The following is a 22,013-nucleotide window of genomic DNA, read 5'->3' as shown; positions in this document are numbered from 1 at the left end:
TATAATGACACAACTACATAATACAATGACTCAAGTGCATAAAATATTATTAATGTAACGAACGTGTACCATATACAACGTGTAAGCCATCTATGGCGTTCCATACCTGAAGCCTAAAATACCTTTACACGGAAGGAAATCCAAATGCTGTACATCAAATTATGTTGAGGAAGAAACTCGCTTTTTTATTGATTGTGGTTTTTACTTTGACCTTAGACTTTTTTTTTATAAGGCGGAAGCGATATCAAAAAAAAATAACTCTTTAAATAGTAAAGATAAACTGATATTTCTTATGAAAGAAGATAATTTACGCAAAGATGTCGCCAAATCAAATCAAAATTAAATTGATTATCATAAGAAAATTTCACATGTACGCTAATAGTTTCTCAAAAGCCAAATATGACTGGGTGTTGATGTATTTCAACGTTTTAATGAGACTACGCTTGTATTTGATGTATGTTGTATGTATCAGTATGTGACTCCTAAATAAACATATGATTCTACATCTGATATACACTTTAAAAATAAATTACCGTTATACGGGTTTATCATTTACCTGCTTTTATAAGAATGGTACAATTTTCTAACATTTTTTTTTTGTCAGACAGAAATCCTTAACACTGAAAACAAACATTATGACAAAATATTTTTCAAATCCCAAAACAAAAAATCAATTTCCATTGGGTTTTGTTGGAATTCTCATTGACTAATTAAAGAGTGACGTTTTCAAAATCAATGTAAAAATTGGAAAAGCTGTGTAAGTGACAAGTGCGAGTGGATATCGTGCAGAAAGTTCCTGTAAGATTGTGTAGCGTCAACAACTTGTATGACTGTCGGCGGGATCTTTGACGGCTTGCGCCTCAAACTGCCAGGCGACCAAAACCCGAGCCGACAACGCCGTAACGTGTTTACACCAGCGGGATAATGGCTAACCGAATTTCCATCTCTACAAGACGATTGCCTAAATGCATTGTCTGAAAGAATCAATTCTGGATTGCTCCTTGGCAGTCAAATCGTTTCACTAATCGTCAATTCTGAAGCCGATCTCGTCAAAAACGCCACTTTTGATTATTTATAATTTGTAAGTTTGAAATCTGGAATGGCATATTTCACGGCGACTGAGCGTGTAGAAGGGTTTCCGCCCTAGAAAGCGTGCGTCCATCAAAAACTCAATTCGATTGACTCTAGAGAATTATCCAATATCAGGAGAATTAAAGCAAACGAATAGACTAAAACAGACTATCAAATCTTTGATTTGGTCTTTTATAGGTTTTCACGCACTTTGCAGTTCGTGCATTAGAACGGTGATTTGCCGTCACCTCAGTAACGCGGCGGCGCGCGTGACGTAAATGATACCGACATCAACATTGAAAGACTTCTGCTGCCGCGGGAAAGTGACAGAATCGACACTGCTGAAAACGTAACAAACTCAGCGGGAGCCGCCCATTTGGGCAGAGGAGAGGGGAGCAAAGGGGGATTCTTCAATAGGATGTTGTTCTAAGATGAAATGTCATCAAGGGCGTGAACTAAAACGCGATTTTTTTTGGTACTGAATTTAATAGAAGAACAATAATGCATAGCGTCAACAAAGGAATTATTAAAAGACAATAAGTTACCGGGGACGCGCCGAAAGAAATCAAAATGAGACAAGAGGTCCATGGGGCTTACCGCTCTCTCGAGTTTTGATATACCTGAATTAGTACTTTTTACTATTTTATTGTCAATAAACAGCAAAAGGATAGGGCACTTACAAGAACATTATAGACGCCCGTTCCTAATACAAAAAATGTAATATTACACGTACCTGAATATCAAATAGTCATTTTTGGCCTAATACGTGAAAACTGTCGTGTAAACATATCTAACATAGATATCCAATTCTAGTACATGCATATGCAACATATAGCCTTTTTACACTGTACACTTGCGATATGATACTTATTACACTATAGGCGTTATTGTATATGCGTAATCCCAGTATATTTAATCGTCTTGAATTACACGACGCTAAATTACATTTTTAACCATTAGGAAAGAAAATAAATAAATAGATATTTCAAAACTAGATTTTCAAATACCATCGCAGTCATGGTCAATGACTCATTGTGAAATATGCACTTGATAATTTTGATGATGATATCGCTGGACCTGTTTCTTTTTCAGTCGTCAGGGAAACAGTGCTGAGTATTTCACAAATTTAAAAAGAACTAAACAAGATAAACTTGTAAACATTCAAAATAATTTGTTAAGTAGGAATTATCAATTTAGAATCACTGTCTCAAAATAGTTAACACTTTTTAGTAATGTTATGTAACATTTGGGTGTACGATGGCCAATATTTTATAAGTAATGTAAATATTCGTTCTTAATTTACAATTATTAGAGTTCTGCTGATCACAATTCGGCGTTCTCGATTTGCAGTTTAGGGAGTGTTCAGATGGAAATATCGGGATATACCACTGCTGTATCGCGATATCTCACTGCTGTATTGCGATATCCCACTGCTGTATCGCGATATCTCACTGCTGTATCGCGATATCTCACTGCTGTATCGCGATATCTCACTGCTGTATCGGGATATCTCACTGTTGTATCGCGATATCTCACTGCTGTATCGCGATATCTCACTTCCGGTGTCATCCACGTTATGAGTATCGGAGCATCCGTGCCTAATCTATACCCCCGACAAAAATTTATATTGGTGGTTTGGATTCCTTCAATGTTGTTTTATATTAGTAAAATAGGTCTTTATACACAAACTGGCTAAAATACGAGTTCCGTAAACAATTTAGTTTAAACATATTTTATTGACAAAAATGACAAAGGGATTAGTCAGCAAGTTTTACCAACTTATAAATAACTTCTCCCGTAAAACTAACAAAATAATAAACAATAACATAGTCACATGATGGTATATACAAGAATATTCAATTCAAAAATGTGATAAAGAAGAGAGTAGAAAAAATATTGAGCATTTTTGATATAAGTTGTTATTTAATTATACGAAAGTGGCATGAAAAAAATGAGGAAGAGGAGAGAGAGAGAGGGGGTTGGTTGGTTAGAAAGTGATAATTACTCGAATCTTCCCGACCTTCTCAAGAAGTTTTGCACAGCTTTGGCGATTTTTATATTGTCAGTTGAGGAGATATTCGTGTCACCATTGCAAAGTATATTTACATTAACAGGACCGTACCAGGTTAAATCAGCAATAAGAGTTCCTCTTAAGTTATTGTACAGGGGACAGTTAAGGAAAAAAATGATGGGGATCTTCACAGGGATGTCCACATTGACAAGCAACGAGATTGGCTCTAAAAAGATCATAGCTCAGTGCACTTGCTCGATTTCTTATTCTGTTGTGTAGAATATTTAGTTTTCGAGGACCATAGCTGATAAAATGCTTGTCATATATAATATTTACTATCATAGATTTTTTTAGATTAGATTTGAAGGAACTCAAAGTAGGCGAGTTTCTGAAGTCATTCCACGGTTTTGAAGTAGAAGGAAAGAAAGAGTTTTTTGATAGTTGTAGACGAAAGCGTTGTTCCCTAAATAAATCTGCATTTCGTAAATTATAAGGAGCTATGTTGCCAACATACATTGGTAGTGGGTCGATAAGAAAACTAGGTGCCAGATTATTGACTATGGAACAGAATAAGGATAGTTTTCGAGCATCTCTTCTCTTCGAAAGGGGTAACCAATGGACACTTTTTTCATTAAATGTATGGTGTGTAAGAGGAAAACTCCTCTTTTTATAGCAGTCAACCATATATATACTTAATCTAACAACAGGAAAACCACGAATTTAAATCACATATTAGAATTTGCCAAATAGATAATAATAGAGTGTTGAAAATGTTGTGTCAGTTTGGTGGATAAAAAGAAATATGCCTAAAGTCCAAACTCGCTTATCCTCGACCCCAGGTGAGAATGAAGCCCGCTGTGCGTCGAACGACAGAATAATTTTTATGGGTGGGTATTATAACTGAAGTATTCTATACGTTTATTGGATACATTGGACCAATCAGAACAGTTGTTGTATCTCTCGTTTAGGAAACAGTCCAAGATGGCGTCGATTGCTACGAGGCTTCAGAGAAAATATTTAATTTTCCTGAATCCTTTCAACATGAAGAAATTATAGTATTAACAACTTCTCTGAAGATATATTTTTATTTCGTTGTTACAAAGGTAAATATTCACTGTAGGTATAAGGATACAGTTACATTTAAACTGACCTTTATGTGTGTATTGCTTTGTTCGGTGTCGGCGAAACTCAACATGACGAATGACAGTTATTTCAGGAATGTCCGGCATGCAAAGCGGTTTTCTAGCATAAACGGTTAATTTTGTGTGAAACTTACCCAGTAATACATCTGTAAATGTCCCGATTAATACCTTGTGACAAAATACCACGAGTTATGTGTATATCTTGGAGCTGGCCTGTGTCGTGGCCGGACGTAACAAAAAGGCAGACCTTCTTACTGGTACATTTGTCAACATTTCCCTATTAATGCTTCACTCTTGAATATGACATATAATGCACATCCCCATAATTTGAATATTTTTGCAGATGTTGAAGATTGATTACACATGATTTTTGACATTTCAGTGAGATTTTTTTCTTCTTTTTCCTGATCTCGTGAGAATTTATTCAACAGGATAATCTCCGCACATGTGATTCATTCAACGTATAACTTAGCACACCAGCATGTCTTTTAGAACCAATTTTCATCGGTTTACGATTCTTGTTACTGATTAACCTAAGTCCCCCCGGCCTACATCAAACATTATACATGTTGACAGACGTCTAACATGTGCTGTAGGGCTAAAGGAATCTAGTAACTGATGTTTTAAAAGAACTTCAGAAAGGATCTTACTAAAATCTTTGGCATATGATAAGTTGTCACTTTTGTATGTTCCCTATGAGTCCTAGTTGTTCTGTTACTGACACTTAGTTGATATTTGGTAACTGGAAATAATGTATTCTTATATTATGGCCAAATATGCATGTGTATGAAGAATCAGGTATAAATTTAACCAGTATTATAATCAATTAATACTTACTAGTTATATAATTACCTGTAAACTGCCCACTTTCTGTATATTTAGTCTTTGGGATATAATATGAAGTTATAAGTCTTGTATATCAATGTCCATGGATAAACAGGCTCCCAACCACAAAGGGTAAACAGGTACATAATGTAATGCTTACTTCAGAAGCAACTGTTTGATGGTATTGTCGAAAGTTATCAAGACAAATTTACTTCATTTTCTTAAAATTACACAAACAACATCCTTTAAAAGAAATTTGAAGAAAAAAAGCATCACAAAAGTACATGTATGTGTAACAGACCAAGATTTTAACTAGGACCTTCAAGCTCGAGATGGTTGATACAATTATACAGGGGTCGAAATTAACTTTTTTACTCACTAGCAATTAATTTGCAAGCGCCTAAAATTTCCACTTCCAAAAGTGAAATTTTGGACTAGCATACTTTATAGCTGTGTTTTCATTAATTTAAATATCAAGTTAAGTAGAAAAGATACAGAAATCACACTACCTAATGGAAAGTTTTCATTTGTCATGAAATCATAATTTATAATGGTATCTATTTTCCATTCATATTTTCACTATTTATGTACATGTATCACATATATGAACAGACTGTCGAGGAAAACATACAAGCAAAAATTTGCGAGTAGAACAAATTTAACTAGAATTTCCTGCAATCTAACTTGCATTTTGCTATAGATACAAAGAGTTAATTTTGAACCCTGTAATGTAAGAGTGACTAGGTGGTGTTTCACAGAAATTTGATACCAATAAGCTAGTTCCAAACAAGACTTCCGCGAATTCTATTAGCTCAGTGAAATTGAACGCCTATACTGATTACAGAACCTGATCATTGGTTGTCATTCTGTTTTTGAGCTCATGATCACATACAAATGTGCAGTACGTACCTGTGTGAATTCGGATCCGATTACTAACACACTGGACTAGAGCAACATCTTTTTAAATATGTATAAGTTGTAACATACATTTTGAAATACAACTTTTTGTGATATAACAAATTCTCTCTGACTAGCCACAGGTTTGAATATTTTTACTGTACTTTGTTATTTTTAGAAAATTCTAATTCATCATGATGGAAAAGAAGGTTAAGCTGAGGACGGTGAACTCTTGTATCACATGTACTCTGTGTAGAGGATATCTCATAGAGGCTACGACCATCACAGAATGTTTACATACATGTAAGTATCATGTGTGAAATATCTCATATAGGCTACGACCATCACGGAATGTTTACATACTCATGTGTGTATCTCATAGAGGCTACGACCATCACAGAATGTTTACATACATGTAAGTATCATGTGTGTATCTCATAGAGGCTATGACCATCACAGAATGTTTACATACATGTAAGTATCATGTGTGTATCTCATAGAGGCTACGACCATCACAGAATGTTTACATACATGTAAGTATCATGTGTGAAATATCTCAAAGAGGCTACGACCATCACAGAATGTAAACATACTCATGTGTGTATCTCATAGAGGCTACGACCATCACAGAATGTTTAAGTATCAAAAGTTTACTGACACCACATTCTGTCCATGCAGCGGTATACATCAGTAATGTCTGAAGACTGGTTCAGATGAAACATAATGTTGCCATTCTGTCAGTACATAGTATTATTTTGTTTGATTTTTTGTTTCCAGTCTGTAAGAGCTGCCTTGTACGGTACTTAGAGGACCACAATTCCTGTCCAAAATGCCAAACACTGATTCACCAAAGTCACCCAATGAACTATATCAGGTAAGATAATTACAATACAAAATGGCATGTAAAATGCTGGGGAGTATCATACTGTACACTTCAAAATTTTGTTATGTAAACTGCTTGCTTTAATTTTACCCACTTATCTGCAGACAAACATTTTTATTTGATAGTTTTAGGATTTAATCAGTTCTTGATGTCAGAAGGAAACTGTGATGTCATAAATAACTTGTATAACATCTAATACAATATGATGTTGCACAATTGTAGAGAAACATACCGTCCAAGTTGAAACTCACTTGTCTAAATAGAAATTGATTTGAGAGTTTTCACTTGCATTATCATAGATTTTAGTTTAGCAAAATCTTACACTTGTGACTATGTCATATGGAAGGCTTGTGACATATCAAATTATTAAAGTGTTGAATTGGTATGACATATGTAGACACTAGATTTGGTATTGATGTAATTCAGAAATTTGTAATTAATAAACTTGTTTGTTTTATATCTTAGCCATGACCGGACTATGCAGGACATAGTATATAAACTGGTGCCAAATCTCCAACAAAGTAAGTCAGAGGTGACAGAATCCTGTTACCATATTAAACCTAGTAAACATACCTGCTTCTGTAAGTCCACTCCATCCCTTTTCATGACCCCACGGTGGCCAAGTGGTTAGGGTGTCTCGACACTTTATCACTAGCCCTCCACCTCTGGGTTGCGAGCTGGAAACCTACGTGGGGCAGTTACCAGGTACTGACTGTAGGCCGGTGGTTTTTCTCCGGGTACTCCGGCTTTCCTCCACCTCCAAAACCTGGCACGTCCTTAAATGACCCTGGCTGTTAATAGGACGTTAAACAAAAACAAACCAAACCAAACCCTGTCATTTAATGGGGGACATTTACCTAGATCTTGTTCTGAATCAGATACATCTGGAGAACCACACAACAGTTTTGGTTCATATTTACATAGAAGTATCATAACATCAAGTTCTACTACACATGATCACATCCTGTGTAGGACTTTATGTTGTGATGCCAATCACATCCTGTGTAGGACTTTATGTTGTGATGCCAATCACATCCTGTGTAGGACTTTATGTTGTGATGCCAATCACATCCTGTGTAGGACTTTATGTTGTGATGCCAATCACATCCTGTGTAGGACTTTATGTTGTGATGCCAATCACATCCTGTGTAGGACTTTATGTTGTGATGCCAATCACATCCTGTGTAGGACTTTATGTTGTGATGCCAATCACATTCTGTTGGCCCTAAATGACTAAATTTGTTGATGGGTTGTTGAACAATACAATACGATAAGATATTGTGTTAATGGACCAAAACACCTAGTAAACAAGCAAACAAACTACCAATATATTGTGTAAATAGTGCATGCTGTAGGTGAGTATGACAACTTTGAATGTCTTTGTGTTACATTTCTGAGGAAAAAGTCACATTTGTCTTCATTTAAATATTTTATGAGATCTTTGGGTGTTTTTCTGACTTAATCCATGCCATGAGATCTGGAACAATACACAATATGTTAACACGTATTGAATGTCAGAAGGGACGATCTATGCAGGGCTTTCAAAAAAGTAAGAAATAAAATAGAAATTATTTTTACATTCTGTATTTTTACATTCTGTATTTTTATATTCTCTAATTTTACATTCTGTAGTTTTACATTCTTTATTTTGCTTTTCAGAGGAATTAAGGCGCCAGCAAGAGTTCTACAGGAAACATGCATCACAGGGAATCAAACCAGGTAATATCAATTAAATCAGGTAATATCAATCAAACCAGGTTATATCAATCAAACCAGGTAATATCAATTAAATCATGTAATATCAATCAAACCAGGTAATATCAATTAAATCATGTAATATCAATCAAACCAGGTAATATCATTTAAATCAGGTAATATCAATTAAATCATGTAATATCAATCAAACCAGGTAATATCAATCAAACCAGGTAATATCAATTAAATCAGGTATTAATATCAATCAAACCAGGTAATATCAATTAAACCAGGTAATATCAATTAAATCAGGAAATATCAATCGATCCAGGTAATATCAATTAAATCAGGTAATATCAATCAAATCAGGTAATATCAATCAAACCAGGTAATATCAATTAAATCAGGTAATATCAATCAAACCAGGTAATATCAATTAAATCATGTAATATCAATCAAACCAGGTAATATCATTTAAATCAGGTAATATCAATTAAATCATGTAATATCAATCAAACCAGGTAATATCAATCAAACCAGGTAATATCAATTAAATCAGGTATTAATATCAATCAAATCAGGTAATATCAATCAAACCAGGTAATATCAATTAAATCAGGTAATATCAATTAAACCAGGTAATATCAATTAAATCAGGAAATATCAATCAATCCAGGTAATATCAATCAAACCAGGTAATATCAGTCAAACCAGGTAATATCAATTAAATCAGGTAATATCAATTAAATCAGGTATTAATAATAATCAAATCAGGTAATATCAATTAAACCAGGTAATATCAATTAAATCAGGAAATATCAATCAAACCAGGTAATATCAATTAAATCAGGTGATATCAATTAAACCAGGTAATATCAATTAAATCAGGAAATATCAATCAAACCAGGTGTTATCAATTAAATCAGGTAATATCAATTAAACCAGGTAATATCAGTTAAATCAGGTAATATCAATCAAACTAGGTAATATCAATCAAACAAGGTAATATCAATCAAAATTTGTATTTTGCAAAAACTGTAAATCAGATTGTGTATTATGCAAAAACTGTAAATCAGATTGTTTATTATACAAAAACAGTAAATCAGACTGTGTATTATAATACAAAACCCATAAAGTATATTGTGTATCAACTGTATATAAGTAAAAATACTTCATGTCAGAATCATATGATGAAAAACCATATATTGGTATAATTCATATAATTTTGAATTTCATACATAAAAGAAAACCCACCATCTTGACATGATTTCAAAGTTGTTTGCTAATTATGATCATATTATAAAAATCATGTTTCGACTACTTCCATGTATTGTCTATATCCATGTATTGTCTATATCCATGTATTGTCTACATCCATGTATTGTCTATATCCATGTATTGTCTACATCCATGCATTGTCTATATCCATGTATTGTCTATATCCATGTATTGTCTACATCCATGCATTGTCTATATCCATGTATTGTCTACATCCATGCATTGTCTATATCCATGTATTGTCTACATTAGTGTATTGTCTATATCCATGTATTGTCTATATTAGTGTATTGTCTATATCCATGTATTGTCTACATCCATGCATTGTCTATATCCATGTATTGTCTACATTAGTGTATTGTCTATATCCATGTATTGTCTACATTAGTGTATTGTCTATATCCATGTATTGTCTACATTCATGTATTGTCTATATCCATTTATTGTCTACATTAGTGTATTGTCTATATCCATGTATTGTCTATATTAGTGTATTGTCTACATTAGTGTATTGTCTACATTAGTGTATTGTCTATATCCATGTATTGTCTACATTAGTGTATTGTCTATATCCATGTATTGTCTACATCCATGTATTGTCTATATCCATTTATTGTCTACATTAGTGTATTGTCTATATCCATGTATTGTCTATATTTGTGTATTGTCTACATTAGTGTATTGTCTACATTAGTGTATTGTCTATATCCATGTATTGTCTACATTAGTGTATTGTCTATATCCATGTATTGTCTACATCCATTCATTTGACTACATCAATATTTTTTACTATTTCCAGAATGTGAGGATATGAATGATATCCACACAGACAATGCTGTGGCCGTAAAGGAGGAGAACAAGGACTTCCATCGTAATGATGAGCAACTGAATGTGTGTTTAGAGTGTCAAGGAACTATGAAAAACTTAAAACGAAAATTCTTACGAATCTCATCACAAGCTACCGTCAGTCATCTAAAGAAATTTGTGGCTTTAAAACTTTACAGTGATCAAACAAAGTATACCAATGTAAGTAAGGTTTGACAATCAGTAACTGTCCTTTACCTGGGTACACAAATACCACCCTGTATCTGGGTACCACCCTCTACACAAATAACACCCTTTATCTGGGTACCACCCTATACACAAATACCACCCTGTACCTGGGTACCACCCTCTACACAAATACCACCCTGTATCTGGGTACCAACCTCTACACAAATACCACCCTGTACCTGGGTACCACCCTCTACACAAATACCACCCTGTATCTGGGTACCAACCTCTACACAAATACTACCCTGTACCTGGGTACTACCCTTAACACAAATACCACCCTGTACCTGGGTACCAACCTCTACACAAATACCACCCTGTACCTGGGTACCACCTTCTATATACAAATACCACCCTGTATCTGGGTACCAACCTCTACACAAATAACACCCTGTATCTGGGTACCACCCTTTACACAAATACCACCCTGTACCTGGGTACCACCCTCTATATACAAATACCACCCTGTATCTGGGTACCAACCTCTACACAAATAACACCCTGTATCTGGGTACCACCCTCTACACAAATACCACCCTGTACCTGGGTACCACCCTCTACACAAATACCACCCTGTACCTGGGTACCACCCTCTACACAAATACCACCCTGTACCTGGGTACACAAATACCACCCTGTACCTGGGTACCACCCTCTATATACAAATACCACCCTGTATCTGGGTACCACCCTCTACACAAATACCACCCTGTACCTGGGTACCACCCTTAACACAAATACCACCCTGTACCTGGGTACCACCCTCTACCCAAATACCACCCTGTACCTGGGTACCAACCTCTACACAAATACCACCCTGTACCTGGGTACCACCCTCTACACAAATACCACCCTGTACCTGGGTACCACCCTCTACACAAATACCACCCTGTACCTGGGTACCACCCTCTACACAAATACCACCCTGTACCTGGGTACCAACCTCTACACAAATACCACCCTGTACCTGGGTACCACCCTCTGCACAAATACCACCCTGTATCTGGGTACCAACCTCTACACAAATACCACCCTGTACCTGGGTACCACCCTCTACACAAATACCACCCTGTACCTGGGTACCACCCTCTACACAAATACCACCCTGTACCTGGGTACCACCCTCTACACAAATACCACCCTGTACCTAGGTACTTCACTCTTTACAAAGCGACATAATTTACTGACAATGTTGCAAACAGTTTTCTACACTGATGGGAGTTATGTTAGAATCATGATGTATTATCTGAGAACTTTCTGTTTTGTTTATTAAGGCAATATTGTGACAATGCAGAGCAAATGTACTGGAAGTATAAATATATATAGCATTTTCCTCAGAATATTCTGTATCAGACAGTGTTTTCCATCATCGTGTCATGTTTCTGTGATTTGGGGAGTTTACACCTTTCTGGTTTACAGAGCCTGAGTGATTGTAGATATGTTTATCAATATAAGTGCTTTTATGTTTTTGTTTCAGATTGAAATTTTGTGCAATGACGAATTACTAGGCAAACATCATACTTTAAAGTTTGTGGCTGTTACAAGATGGCGAGTCAAGGTTAGTCATTATAGATACACTAGATTATACAATAACATGTAGGTAGGGTGCTAATTGTTGTATTTATCCAGTGATTTAAAGGGGTCAACCTATTATCTCTGTCACAATGTAGGTTTGGGCTATGAAATAACATCTATCGACATTTCAACTGAATTGTAATCATCATGGATGGGCTTACTAACTATCGAATATGACATACAGACATGGGCTGTAATATTGTATTGCTGTAAATCATGCTTACTAACTATAGAATATGACATACAGACATGGGCTGTAATATTGTATTGCTGTAAATCATACAATTTCAAAATTTTGTTGTCTTTTGTTTTTTAATGTGAAGTTTCATTGTTTTCCAGGATGGCCCACTGCTGCTTCATTATCGACAGAAAACTTTGGACTTTTAATTTCAAAAGTGCATTACTCTCCCAATCCCCAGGCTTTTGCAGATAGTGAAATCCATATTTTTCTGAAGTTCACTTCTGAGGTCTGATGTGCTTTGATCCTTCTACAGAAAGTAAACATCCGATGTCTGAAGTGAACTGTTCCCTCTACAGAAAGTAAACATCTGATGTCTGAAGTGAACTGTTCTATCTACAGAAAGTAAACATCCGATGTCTGAAGTGAACTGTTCCCTCTACAGAAAGTAAACATCTGATGTCTGAAGTGAACTGTTCTATCTACAGAAAGTAAACATCCAGCGTCTGAAGTGAACTGTTCTATCTACAGAAAGTAAACATTCGATGTCTGAAGTGAAGTGTTCTGTCTACAGAAAGTAAACATCCAGTGTCTGAAGTGAACTGTTCTATCTACAGAAAGTAAACATCAGATGTTGGAAGTGTACAGTATTCTGCAAAATCACAGATCTGTTGCCATTTCAAAACAATTATTTTTAGGGGTTTGTTGACATTAAGGCCAACTCTCCTCCTTGCTCCAGCAAAGATTCCCATTAAAATAAGTGGGGCCAGTTTGATATATGCTTTATTTATGATCTCCTGTTTTGATTACATTAAATGGATGGACCAACACATCTCTGGAAGAATGTATTTGTAAAGTAGGATCATATGTAGAGAATCAATGTCTAGTACCCGTAATCCTGCAGACGATCATCTGTAGAGAATCAATGTCTAGTACCTGTGATCCTACAGACGATCATCTGTAGAGAATCAATGTCTAGTACCCGTGATCCTACAGACGATCATCTGTAGAGAATCAATGTCTAGTACCCGTGATCCTACAGACGATCATTTGGAGATCAGCTGTGATAGTGAGACAGTGTGTTTTTTATCAGGTTCATTCCAGTCTCACCATTACAAATCTGCTGTTATAAGTACTTCTAATGGAAGATGACGTATCACTAGATCCGAACTGGTTTATGTTGTTTTCTGAATTGTACCTCTTGGATCCAAGATGGCGAAATGTGATGCTTCGTTCATCCTGCAAAAGTTTGTTTTTTTTTTAAATCAAGACAGGAAATCTTCATACCTTGTAAGAATGTGAATTATTTCCCTTCGTAAATATTTAATGGAACTGTCAGGTATTTGTTTTATAACTGTTCTGTAGTCTGTAGTACCTAGTTTTGGTAGAGATACCGTCATCGTCCCCAGAGAGTCAGCTCCATTCCAGGGTAACATACCTACTTGGTACATCTGGTACGAATATGATAAAGGAGCATATGGGTAGTCTAAACAAACCATATACAATTTGTGATGCTGAGACTATTAAAAGTTTTTTTTTATTAATTTGTAAGATGAGAATCTCATTAATTTCATTACAGAGTTATTATCTTGATTCAAATTTAGATTTAAATTACAGTACACACCAGTAAATAGTTTGATGCTGGGGAAAAGCTTAGATTGAGGCATTAAGTTGTTATACTGGGTAAATGTGTTTATATGATATGTACCATTATTAGTGTCACAAGCCTTTCACTCGAGAAGATAAAAAAAAATGTCTATGTTCAGTTTAATTTTGCTTCAGATTAATTTATGTTCACATATAAAATTTACAAAACCGTTTTTGACCTAATAAGCACAAAACAAAAGGGATATGTTTAATAAACCATGTACAGGAAAAAAATTCAAAGTGAAATGTGGATGTGTGCTTATTGGGTTGAATACAGTAATCCAAATTTAGTGGCATTGGCTATGTTGATTAGCTATGTTTAACATGAAATTTATGATATATTGTCATGATTTAAAAATGAAAACTAAATACAAAATTTATCTCTCTTAGTCTTTATTGCAGTGGTCTTATGAAAATAGGGAAGTAAGCTGCTGTTGATACGTTAGCAGTTAAAATCAAGATGGATCTTTTATATACTGTGTTAAAGTTTGAGAAAGTGCTGCGATGGCCATCAGATGTTTAAGTTGTTTCAGTAAGAGTTGATCATGAGTTTGATGGGAATTCATCGTACCGAAAGTGTACGTAAACCCTGCTATATAACATCACGAACAGGCCAATGTTGTGTAATATCACAATTAAACACATGTAATACATAACACAACCATGATACCAGATTTGGAAAAAAAATCAGAGTGATTTGAAATTTAATATAATATATGTAAATATATACCATTAAACTGACTGTCTTTTGTTTACATGTACCAGGTATTTATATGGCGTAAGCAACCGAGAAGAATTAATACCGAATTATCTTGTTTTACCTCAGATATCTTATTTATTGAAAGTACCCACACATTGGTTTTTTATGCTTGTCACAAACACTATACCCTTTGCTGTAGTTGATAGTTTCCATATACCGGTATATCTAAGAAACACTGGATCTTCCTGAACTTTTCAGTATACACAGATGTTTTTCTTTTTCATTGCTTTTCACACAATTTATCGGCTAGGATTTGATAGATACAAAAAAATATTCAAGTACGGTACCTTGTATTTTTGTAGATTTCTACATCCATGTGTGACTGGGTTAATGTGGACAAACTGGGTATTAATCTAGACCTATTTTACTATGTGACCGTATTAGGTAGTAATTCCTACAGGACTTATTTCCCTTTGGCTTTAAAACAACTCAAACCCAGAAAAAAGTCCCATAACAGGAAATTTGAAATAAATCTAATTGAATAAACAAATGAAATAGGTAATACTTTTAGATCTTGCTTTTGTGATAATTTTTAATCAAAAGGAGATTATTTGAAATATTTATTTTTCATTTTTATTTACTAGTAATTATTAGTAATTACTTGTGAATAGCTCTTGTCTGCCGTACTCGTTTAGAGGCCGGCGACTGGCTCCTGTCTGACGAACTCGTTTAGAGGCCAGCGACTGGCTCCTGTCTGCCATACTCGTTTAGAGGCCAGCGACTGGCTCCTGTCTGCCATACTCGTTTAGAGGCCGGCGACTGGCTCCTGTCTGTTGTACTCGTTTAGAGGCCGGCGACTGGCTCCTGTCTGCCATACTCGTTAAGAGGCCAGCGACTGGCACCTGTCTGACGTACTCGTTTAGAGGCCGGCGACTGGCTCCTGTCTGCTGTCTGCTGTACTCGTTTAGAGGCCGGCGACTGGCTCCTGTCTCCTGTCTGTTGTACTCGTTTAGAGGCCGGCGACTGGCTCCTGTCTGCTGTACTCGTTTAGAGGCCGGCAACTGGCTCCTGTCTGCCGTACTCGTTTAGAGGCCGGCGACTGGCTCCTGTCTGCCGTACTCGTTAAGAGGCCGGCGACTGGCTCCTGTCTGCCGTACTCGTTTAGAGGCCGGCGACTGTCTCCTGTCTGTTGTACTCGTTTAGAGGCCGGCGACTGGCTCCTGTCTGCCGTACTCGTTAAGAGGCCGGCGACTGGCTCCTGTCTGCTGTACTCGTTTAGAGGCCAGCGACTGGCTCCTGTCTGTTGTACTCATTTAGAGGCCAGCGACTGGCTCCTGTCTGCTGTACTCGTTTAGAGGCCGGCGACTGGCTCCTGTCTGCTGTACTCGTTATAGAGGCCGGCGACTGGCTCCTGTCTGCTGTACTCGTTTAGAGGCCGGCGACTGGCTCCTGTCTGCTGTACTCGTTAAGAGGACGGCGACTGGCTCCTGTCTGCTGTACTCGTTTAGAGGCCGGCGACTGGCTCCTGTCTGCTGTACTCGTTTAGAGGCCGGCGACTGGCTCCTGTCTGCTGTACTCGTTTAGAGGACGGCGACTGGCTCCTGTCTGCTGTACTCGTTTAGAGGCCGGCGACTGGCTCCTGTCTGCTGTACTCGTTTAGAGGCCGGCGACTGGCTCCTGTCTGTTGTACTCGTTTAGAGGCCGGCGACTGGCTCCTGTCTGTTGTACTCGTTTAGAGGCCGGCGACTGGCTCCTGTCTGCCGTACTCGTTTAGAGGCCGGCGACTGGCTCCTGTCTGCCGTACTCGTTTAGAGGCCGGCGACTGGCTCCTGTCTGCTGTACTCATTTAGAGGCCGGCGACTGGCTCCTGTCTGTTGTACTCATTTAGAGGCCGGCGACTGGCTCCTGTCTGTTGTACTCGTTTAGAGGCCGGCGACTGGCTCCTGTCTGCTGTACTCATTTAGAGGCCTGCGACTGGCTCCTGTCTGCTGTACTCATTTAGAGGCCTGCGACGTCGGTACTGAGCCTTTTATTTCAGAAATCCCCTATTTAGAAATGGTAAATATGTGTGTACCTCAAAGCCTAGATTATATGATTCCTGCATATCATATTTACCTGCAAATAAGCCCGGGTTCACAAATAAGCCTTCCTCAAACTTTAATACTAAACATCTACACATGGGGAGGTAGCTTATTTGAGAATTACGGTATGTACTTTATAGGCCATGTAGGCATGATCACTCGGGTCTCTCGGGTCTCGAACAATATTGGCGAGATAACACCTCTTCTCAACGGTAGCCCTGAATACAACACACTATAGGTTTGGCTTTCTGTGTGATTTACATGTACGTTTAATAATAGGCATTAGGAATTGTGAAAGAATTTATCCAGAATTTGTTCTACATAAGTAATTTCAAAGGAAACATAATTTTGTGGTTCTTTAACTGCACTGCATATATATATAATTGGCCCCATTAATTATCATCAATGTACATCAGAAATTCCTGAACTTTTCCAAAGCATTAGATATCAGATTTAAGGAAAACATTCCTCAATACTTTCCTATTAGACCTTTCTCTGAGGTACAGATACAATTTCAAGGTTTTGAAAAAATATAAGTAATTCTAATGCAGTATTTTGTACTTACCTGTCAAAAATGTTTTCATTATGTTACAATATAATTCATCAGCACAGCCCTTTGTTTTATAATGTATCTTATTTTATACTACAATTCATGTGTCGGATTATTTCTTCTGCCTCTTAATATTCTTGTTAAGTTACAAAATAATGTGGATGTTTATTTCAATTGTTGCATAAAATCAATGCCAACGTCGGTAGTATTCCATAGGTTCCCCCTATTGAATTGGCTAGCTAAAAATCATATTTTACATCGTTAACTTGTTGAGAATACATTTGTATTTAAAAAAAAAATCTTGCCTTGGGTAATTCAATTGTTTTTGCTTTCAATGTAAATAGTGTCAGATTAATATACTGCAAACAGTCATTTTTTGTTATAGTCTTATTTTAGTGGCAATCACACTGAAAATATAGTGCTAAATCATCGTTAGGTAGTCTTCTAGTACCTGTACATGTGGGTGTGCCAATTTATCAATACCATAATGTGTAAAATAACACAGTAAAATATTTTGTAAAATTGCAATGTGCTAAAATAAGTATATTTAGAATGATTTTAAATGATGAGATTCACAAAATATGGTTCTTTTTGCTGATATGAAAAAAATAATACAATCACACGGGGTTTTATCAGTAAATACAGTAGTAAAAGTTTAAAACATGTGGAGTATTCAAGTGATATACTGCATAAGGTGTGGTTTCTATGCAAAAGGTCTTCTTAAAAATCTTCCTGGTTACAAACTGGCTTATGCAAAAAGGCTTTATGCAAATTTCTTGTCATTTTAAGTTTTTGTACTGTTTTCATCTCTGCATATGTTAAATACAATTACAACAGTACTGTATATTCCACAGGGGAATCCTGTGTCTTTTATTTAAGAACTATCTATATTTACTTCCTAAATCTGAATTCAAAATGTCAAATAATCGCCGATGTAATGTATAAATGTATGTAATTTCACTGTGATGTATGACATCATTAAATTGACATTTTCATTACTGTATTCAACCTAATAAGTGCAATGTGCACTTACAAAAACACTTAAGTGGCCAGGTGCCCTTAATAAACTCATGTATATGGGAAAACTTCCTTGTAAAATTTGGGTAGAAAAAAGTACCTGGTAACTTCTTTTTTTCATTTACATACCTCTATGTAGTGAAACAATGTAGAGTCTTTGGTTAAAGACAAAATTATATTGGCTGATCAGAAATTAAGGTAAGGAACTTTTAAGGTTTCAATTTGTGAACCCATCCACTTTTCCTGAAAATGTGGGAGTGCAATGGAATACAGTATATGAAGTTTATACACTATAACATATCCAGTGTCTGGCATAGCTTTATGAGAATGAACACTTTTTAAACCAACTTACTTATTTTAAAGTGTGACTTTGGTATAACATACTTTTACGGAATTTCTAAGCATGTTTTGTAAAGGTGTACTTAATGCCTAGAAAATTTACTGTATTATAGTACGTACATGTATTTACAATGTGATTTGTACCTAACTACCAATAGATAAGGGAGGGGAGAGTCCATCAGTCTGTATGTATGGGGGATAAGGACATTATTATTTTGTTGGTTTATACACCGTTCATTGTCAGATAGGTCATGCTTGAATGATTTTCCTACGATGCATGTTCCATACAAGCCTAATAATCATTAGGAGTAGGGTAATTAAGTAAAGTATAATAAGTATAAGATTTAATTAACAAGTTGAAATATGTTTTATCTTGCTGTATTAATGATTTGTTGAGAAATTTCCACATCATTGAAGAAATTCTACCTGTGTGGATGTTGGTCATAAAGATTTATGTATTCGAACCGAGATATTAGAAGTCCCTGTATATAGGTACTTGATTTCTCGGTCAACATCAGTATTGTTATAATACTAAGGATATCTTAAGGCAAGTTATTTGTTATTCTTTTTTTTTCATGAAAAACTTGTATTTGTGGAGCAAATAAAAGTTATATTTATTAAAGTGTTGAGGATTTGTTTTTGATCCGTGTGTCAAGGATTTGTTTTTGATCCGAGTATCGAGGATTTGTTTAGATCCATGTGTCGAGGATTTGTTTTTGATCCGAGTGTCGAGTTTGTTTAGATCCGAGTGTCGAGGATTTGTTTTTTATCCGAGTGTCGGGGATTTGTTTTTGATCCGAGTGTCAAGGATTTGTTTTTGATCCAAGTGTCTCCGAGTGTCGAGGATTTGTTTTTGATCCGAGTGTCGAGGATTTGTTTAGATCCGAGTGTCGAGGATTTGTTTTTGATCTGAGTGTCGAGGATTTGTTTTTGATCTGAGTGTCAAGGATTTGTTTTTGATCCGAATGTCGAGGATTTGTTTTTGATCCGAGTATCGAGGATTTGTTTAGATCCATGTGTCTAGGATTTGTTTTTGATCCGAGTGTCGAGTTTGTTTAGATCCGAGTGTCGAGGATTTGTTTTTTATCCGAGTGTCGGGGATTTGTTTTTGATCCGAGTGTCAAGGATTTGTTTTTGATCCAAGTGTCTCCGAGTGTCGAGGATTTGTTTTTGATCCGAGTGTCGAGGATTTGTTTAGATCCGAGTGTCGAGGATTTGTTTTTGATCTGAGTGTCGAGGATTTGTTTTTGATCTGAGTGTCAAGGATTTGTTTTTGATCCGAATGTCGAGGATTTGTTTTGATCCGAGTGTCGAGGATTTGTTTTTGATCCGAGTGTCGAGGATTTGTTTATGATCAGAGTGTCGAGGATTTGTTTTTGATCCGAGTGTCGAGGATTTGTTTTTGATCCTGAGTGTCGAGGATTTGTTTTTTATCCGAGTGTCGAGGATTTGTTTTGATCAGAGTGTCGAGGATTTGTTTTGATCCGAGTATCGAGGATTTGTTTTTGATCCCGAGTGTCGAGGATTTGTTTTGATCCAAGTGTCGAGGATTTGTTTTTGATCCGAGTGTCGAGGATTTGTTTTTGATCCAAGTGTCGAGGATTTGTTTTTGATCCCGAGTTTTCAGGATTTGCTTTTGATCCGAGTGTCGAGGATTTGTTTATGATCTGAAAAATAGTTTCAGTCAAAGGTACAGTAGGCCTTTTGTGAGTGTAAATCATGAAATTAAATCACTATGAAAAAGTTGTTAAGCTTGAAAACATGAAATTAATTCCCCGGAAAAAGAAGTTGGTAATTACAGCATAAAAATCTCTTCATGTGCTTGACAATGTACACAGCACAAACAATGTCCTTTTCCGACCAACTTTTCTTTCAATTCAATTACCTGAGGGATTTTTATCAAACTTTACACAATGATAAAGGACGAAAATATCTTCGAGGTAACTTAATAATACTTTTATTGAGGGTCTGACGTTGTGGACATGTATTGGTTTGGCAATGCCCAGTATGCTGGTTTGATATAATGATCTAGCATATGATGGAAGATTAACTAGAACTGTCATCCTGAAGATAACTAATGCCCGCTGCAGATAAGTGTCAAAATCGAAAATTAAAACACTCATGCACAAACACACGAATCATTCATATGCAAAATTTTAACGAAATCCACCCATTTCCAACAATATCTGAATTCTAACCAATCGGAGGCCAATATCTATTTGTATCCCTGATTCACCTAAATATCACCTTAGTTGAAATAGGACAGTATCTAACTTTAAACCAAGGCCACTTTATTTGCTTCAGCATGGTTGTCATGGCAACAAAGCCTTTATGTTTGGCATCCCCCAATACCCCTGTACACTGAATTTGGTCAGAATTGGCCAATAATTAAATTTTGACCAATCATAAGCCAGGGTTGCAATGCCATGGTAATAGTTTCGGAAACATCTAATGTCAAATTATAGGCTTTATTTAGTTGCACCGTTTGACCAAGGCCGAATAAAATTTGTCAAGAGCTCACACAACTAAATATTTTACTACATGTTATTACTAGTGACTCCATCCCCTCATTCACTCATTTGAAGTTCAAATGATGTGAAATTTATATTAAATTAAAGTTTAAAGTTTTTTGCTACCAGATAAATGTTATTGTATAGGTTTGATAGCATATAAGAGCACATGGGTACTCGAAAGACAGTAACCCTGACATTTACAGTGAACTAGGGAACCCCCACCTGGGGAATTAACACCTTTTTACACTTTGAAACCTACATCATTTTATTTCAAGTAGGAGTGTATATTTTTGATTTTATTCCGAATCATTATTTATTATTTACTTCGAATCACAGCTACAAACCTAAGAAACACACTTTCTTCAGGGACCTATTTCAGAGGAAACACCAGCTGATTGAAATTTCATTGAAATTGGTTCACAAGTTTAGGAGGAGTTTTTCGGACAACATTTGCAGACGACATCCAGACAGTGATTCCAGTATACCCATCCAACTTCGATACAGGGGTATAAAACATACAGTACCAGTCAAATCCCTTTCACCACAACAAACACTGAC

At 36.2% G+C, this 22,013-nt stretch overlaps 1 protein-coding gene across 1 annotated transcript; it reads left to right on the top strand.

Annotated features, from left to right (window-relative positions):
* Positions 1-4,044: 4,044 nt before the first annotated feature.
* Positions 4,045-19,559, top strand: LOC117339283 (polycomb group RING finger protein 3-like). Its single transcript, XM_033900793.1, has 8 exons — positions 4,045-4,185; positions 6,125-6,249; positions 6,724-6,820; positions 7,295-7,350; positions 8,489-8,548; positions 10,602-10,828; positions 12,333-12,413; positions 12,770-19,559. Exons 2-8 carry the CDS (start codon positions 6,141-6,143, stop codon positions 12,815-12,817), a joined length of 678 nt encoding a protein of 225 aa, XP_033756684.1. The 5' UTR covers positions 4,045-4,185; positions 6,125-6,140; the 3' UTR covers positions 12,818-19,559.
* Positions 19,560-22,013: the final 2,454 nt, after the last annotated feature.

Source organism: Pecten maximus, chromosome 12 (assembly GCF_902652985.1).
Source record: "Pecten maximus chromosome 12, xPecMax1.1, whole genome shotgun sequence".
NCBI lineage: Eukaryota > Metazoa > Mollusca > Bivalvia > Pectinida > Pectinidae > Pecten > Pecten maximus.
This window is presented reverse-complemented; position numbering and strand designations above follow the sequence as displayed.

Bases quoted from the DNA above. Each gene is read 5' to 3' on its own strand.
- LOC117339283 (XM_033900793.1), top strand. From the start codon at position 6,141: ATGATGGAAAAGAAGGTTAAGCTGAGGACGGTGAACTCTTGTATCACA. The intron at 6,250-6,723 runs GTAAGTATCATG...TTTTGTTTCCAG, and splicing joins CACAGAATGTTTACATACAT to TCTGTAAGAGCTGCCTTGTA. The intron at 12,414-12,769 runs GTTAGTCATTAT...ATTGTTTTCCAG, and splicing joins TTACAAGATGGCGAGTCAAG to GATGGCCCACTGCTGCTTCA.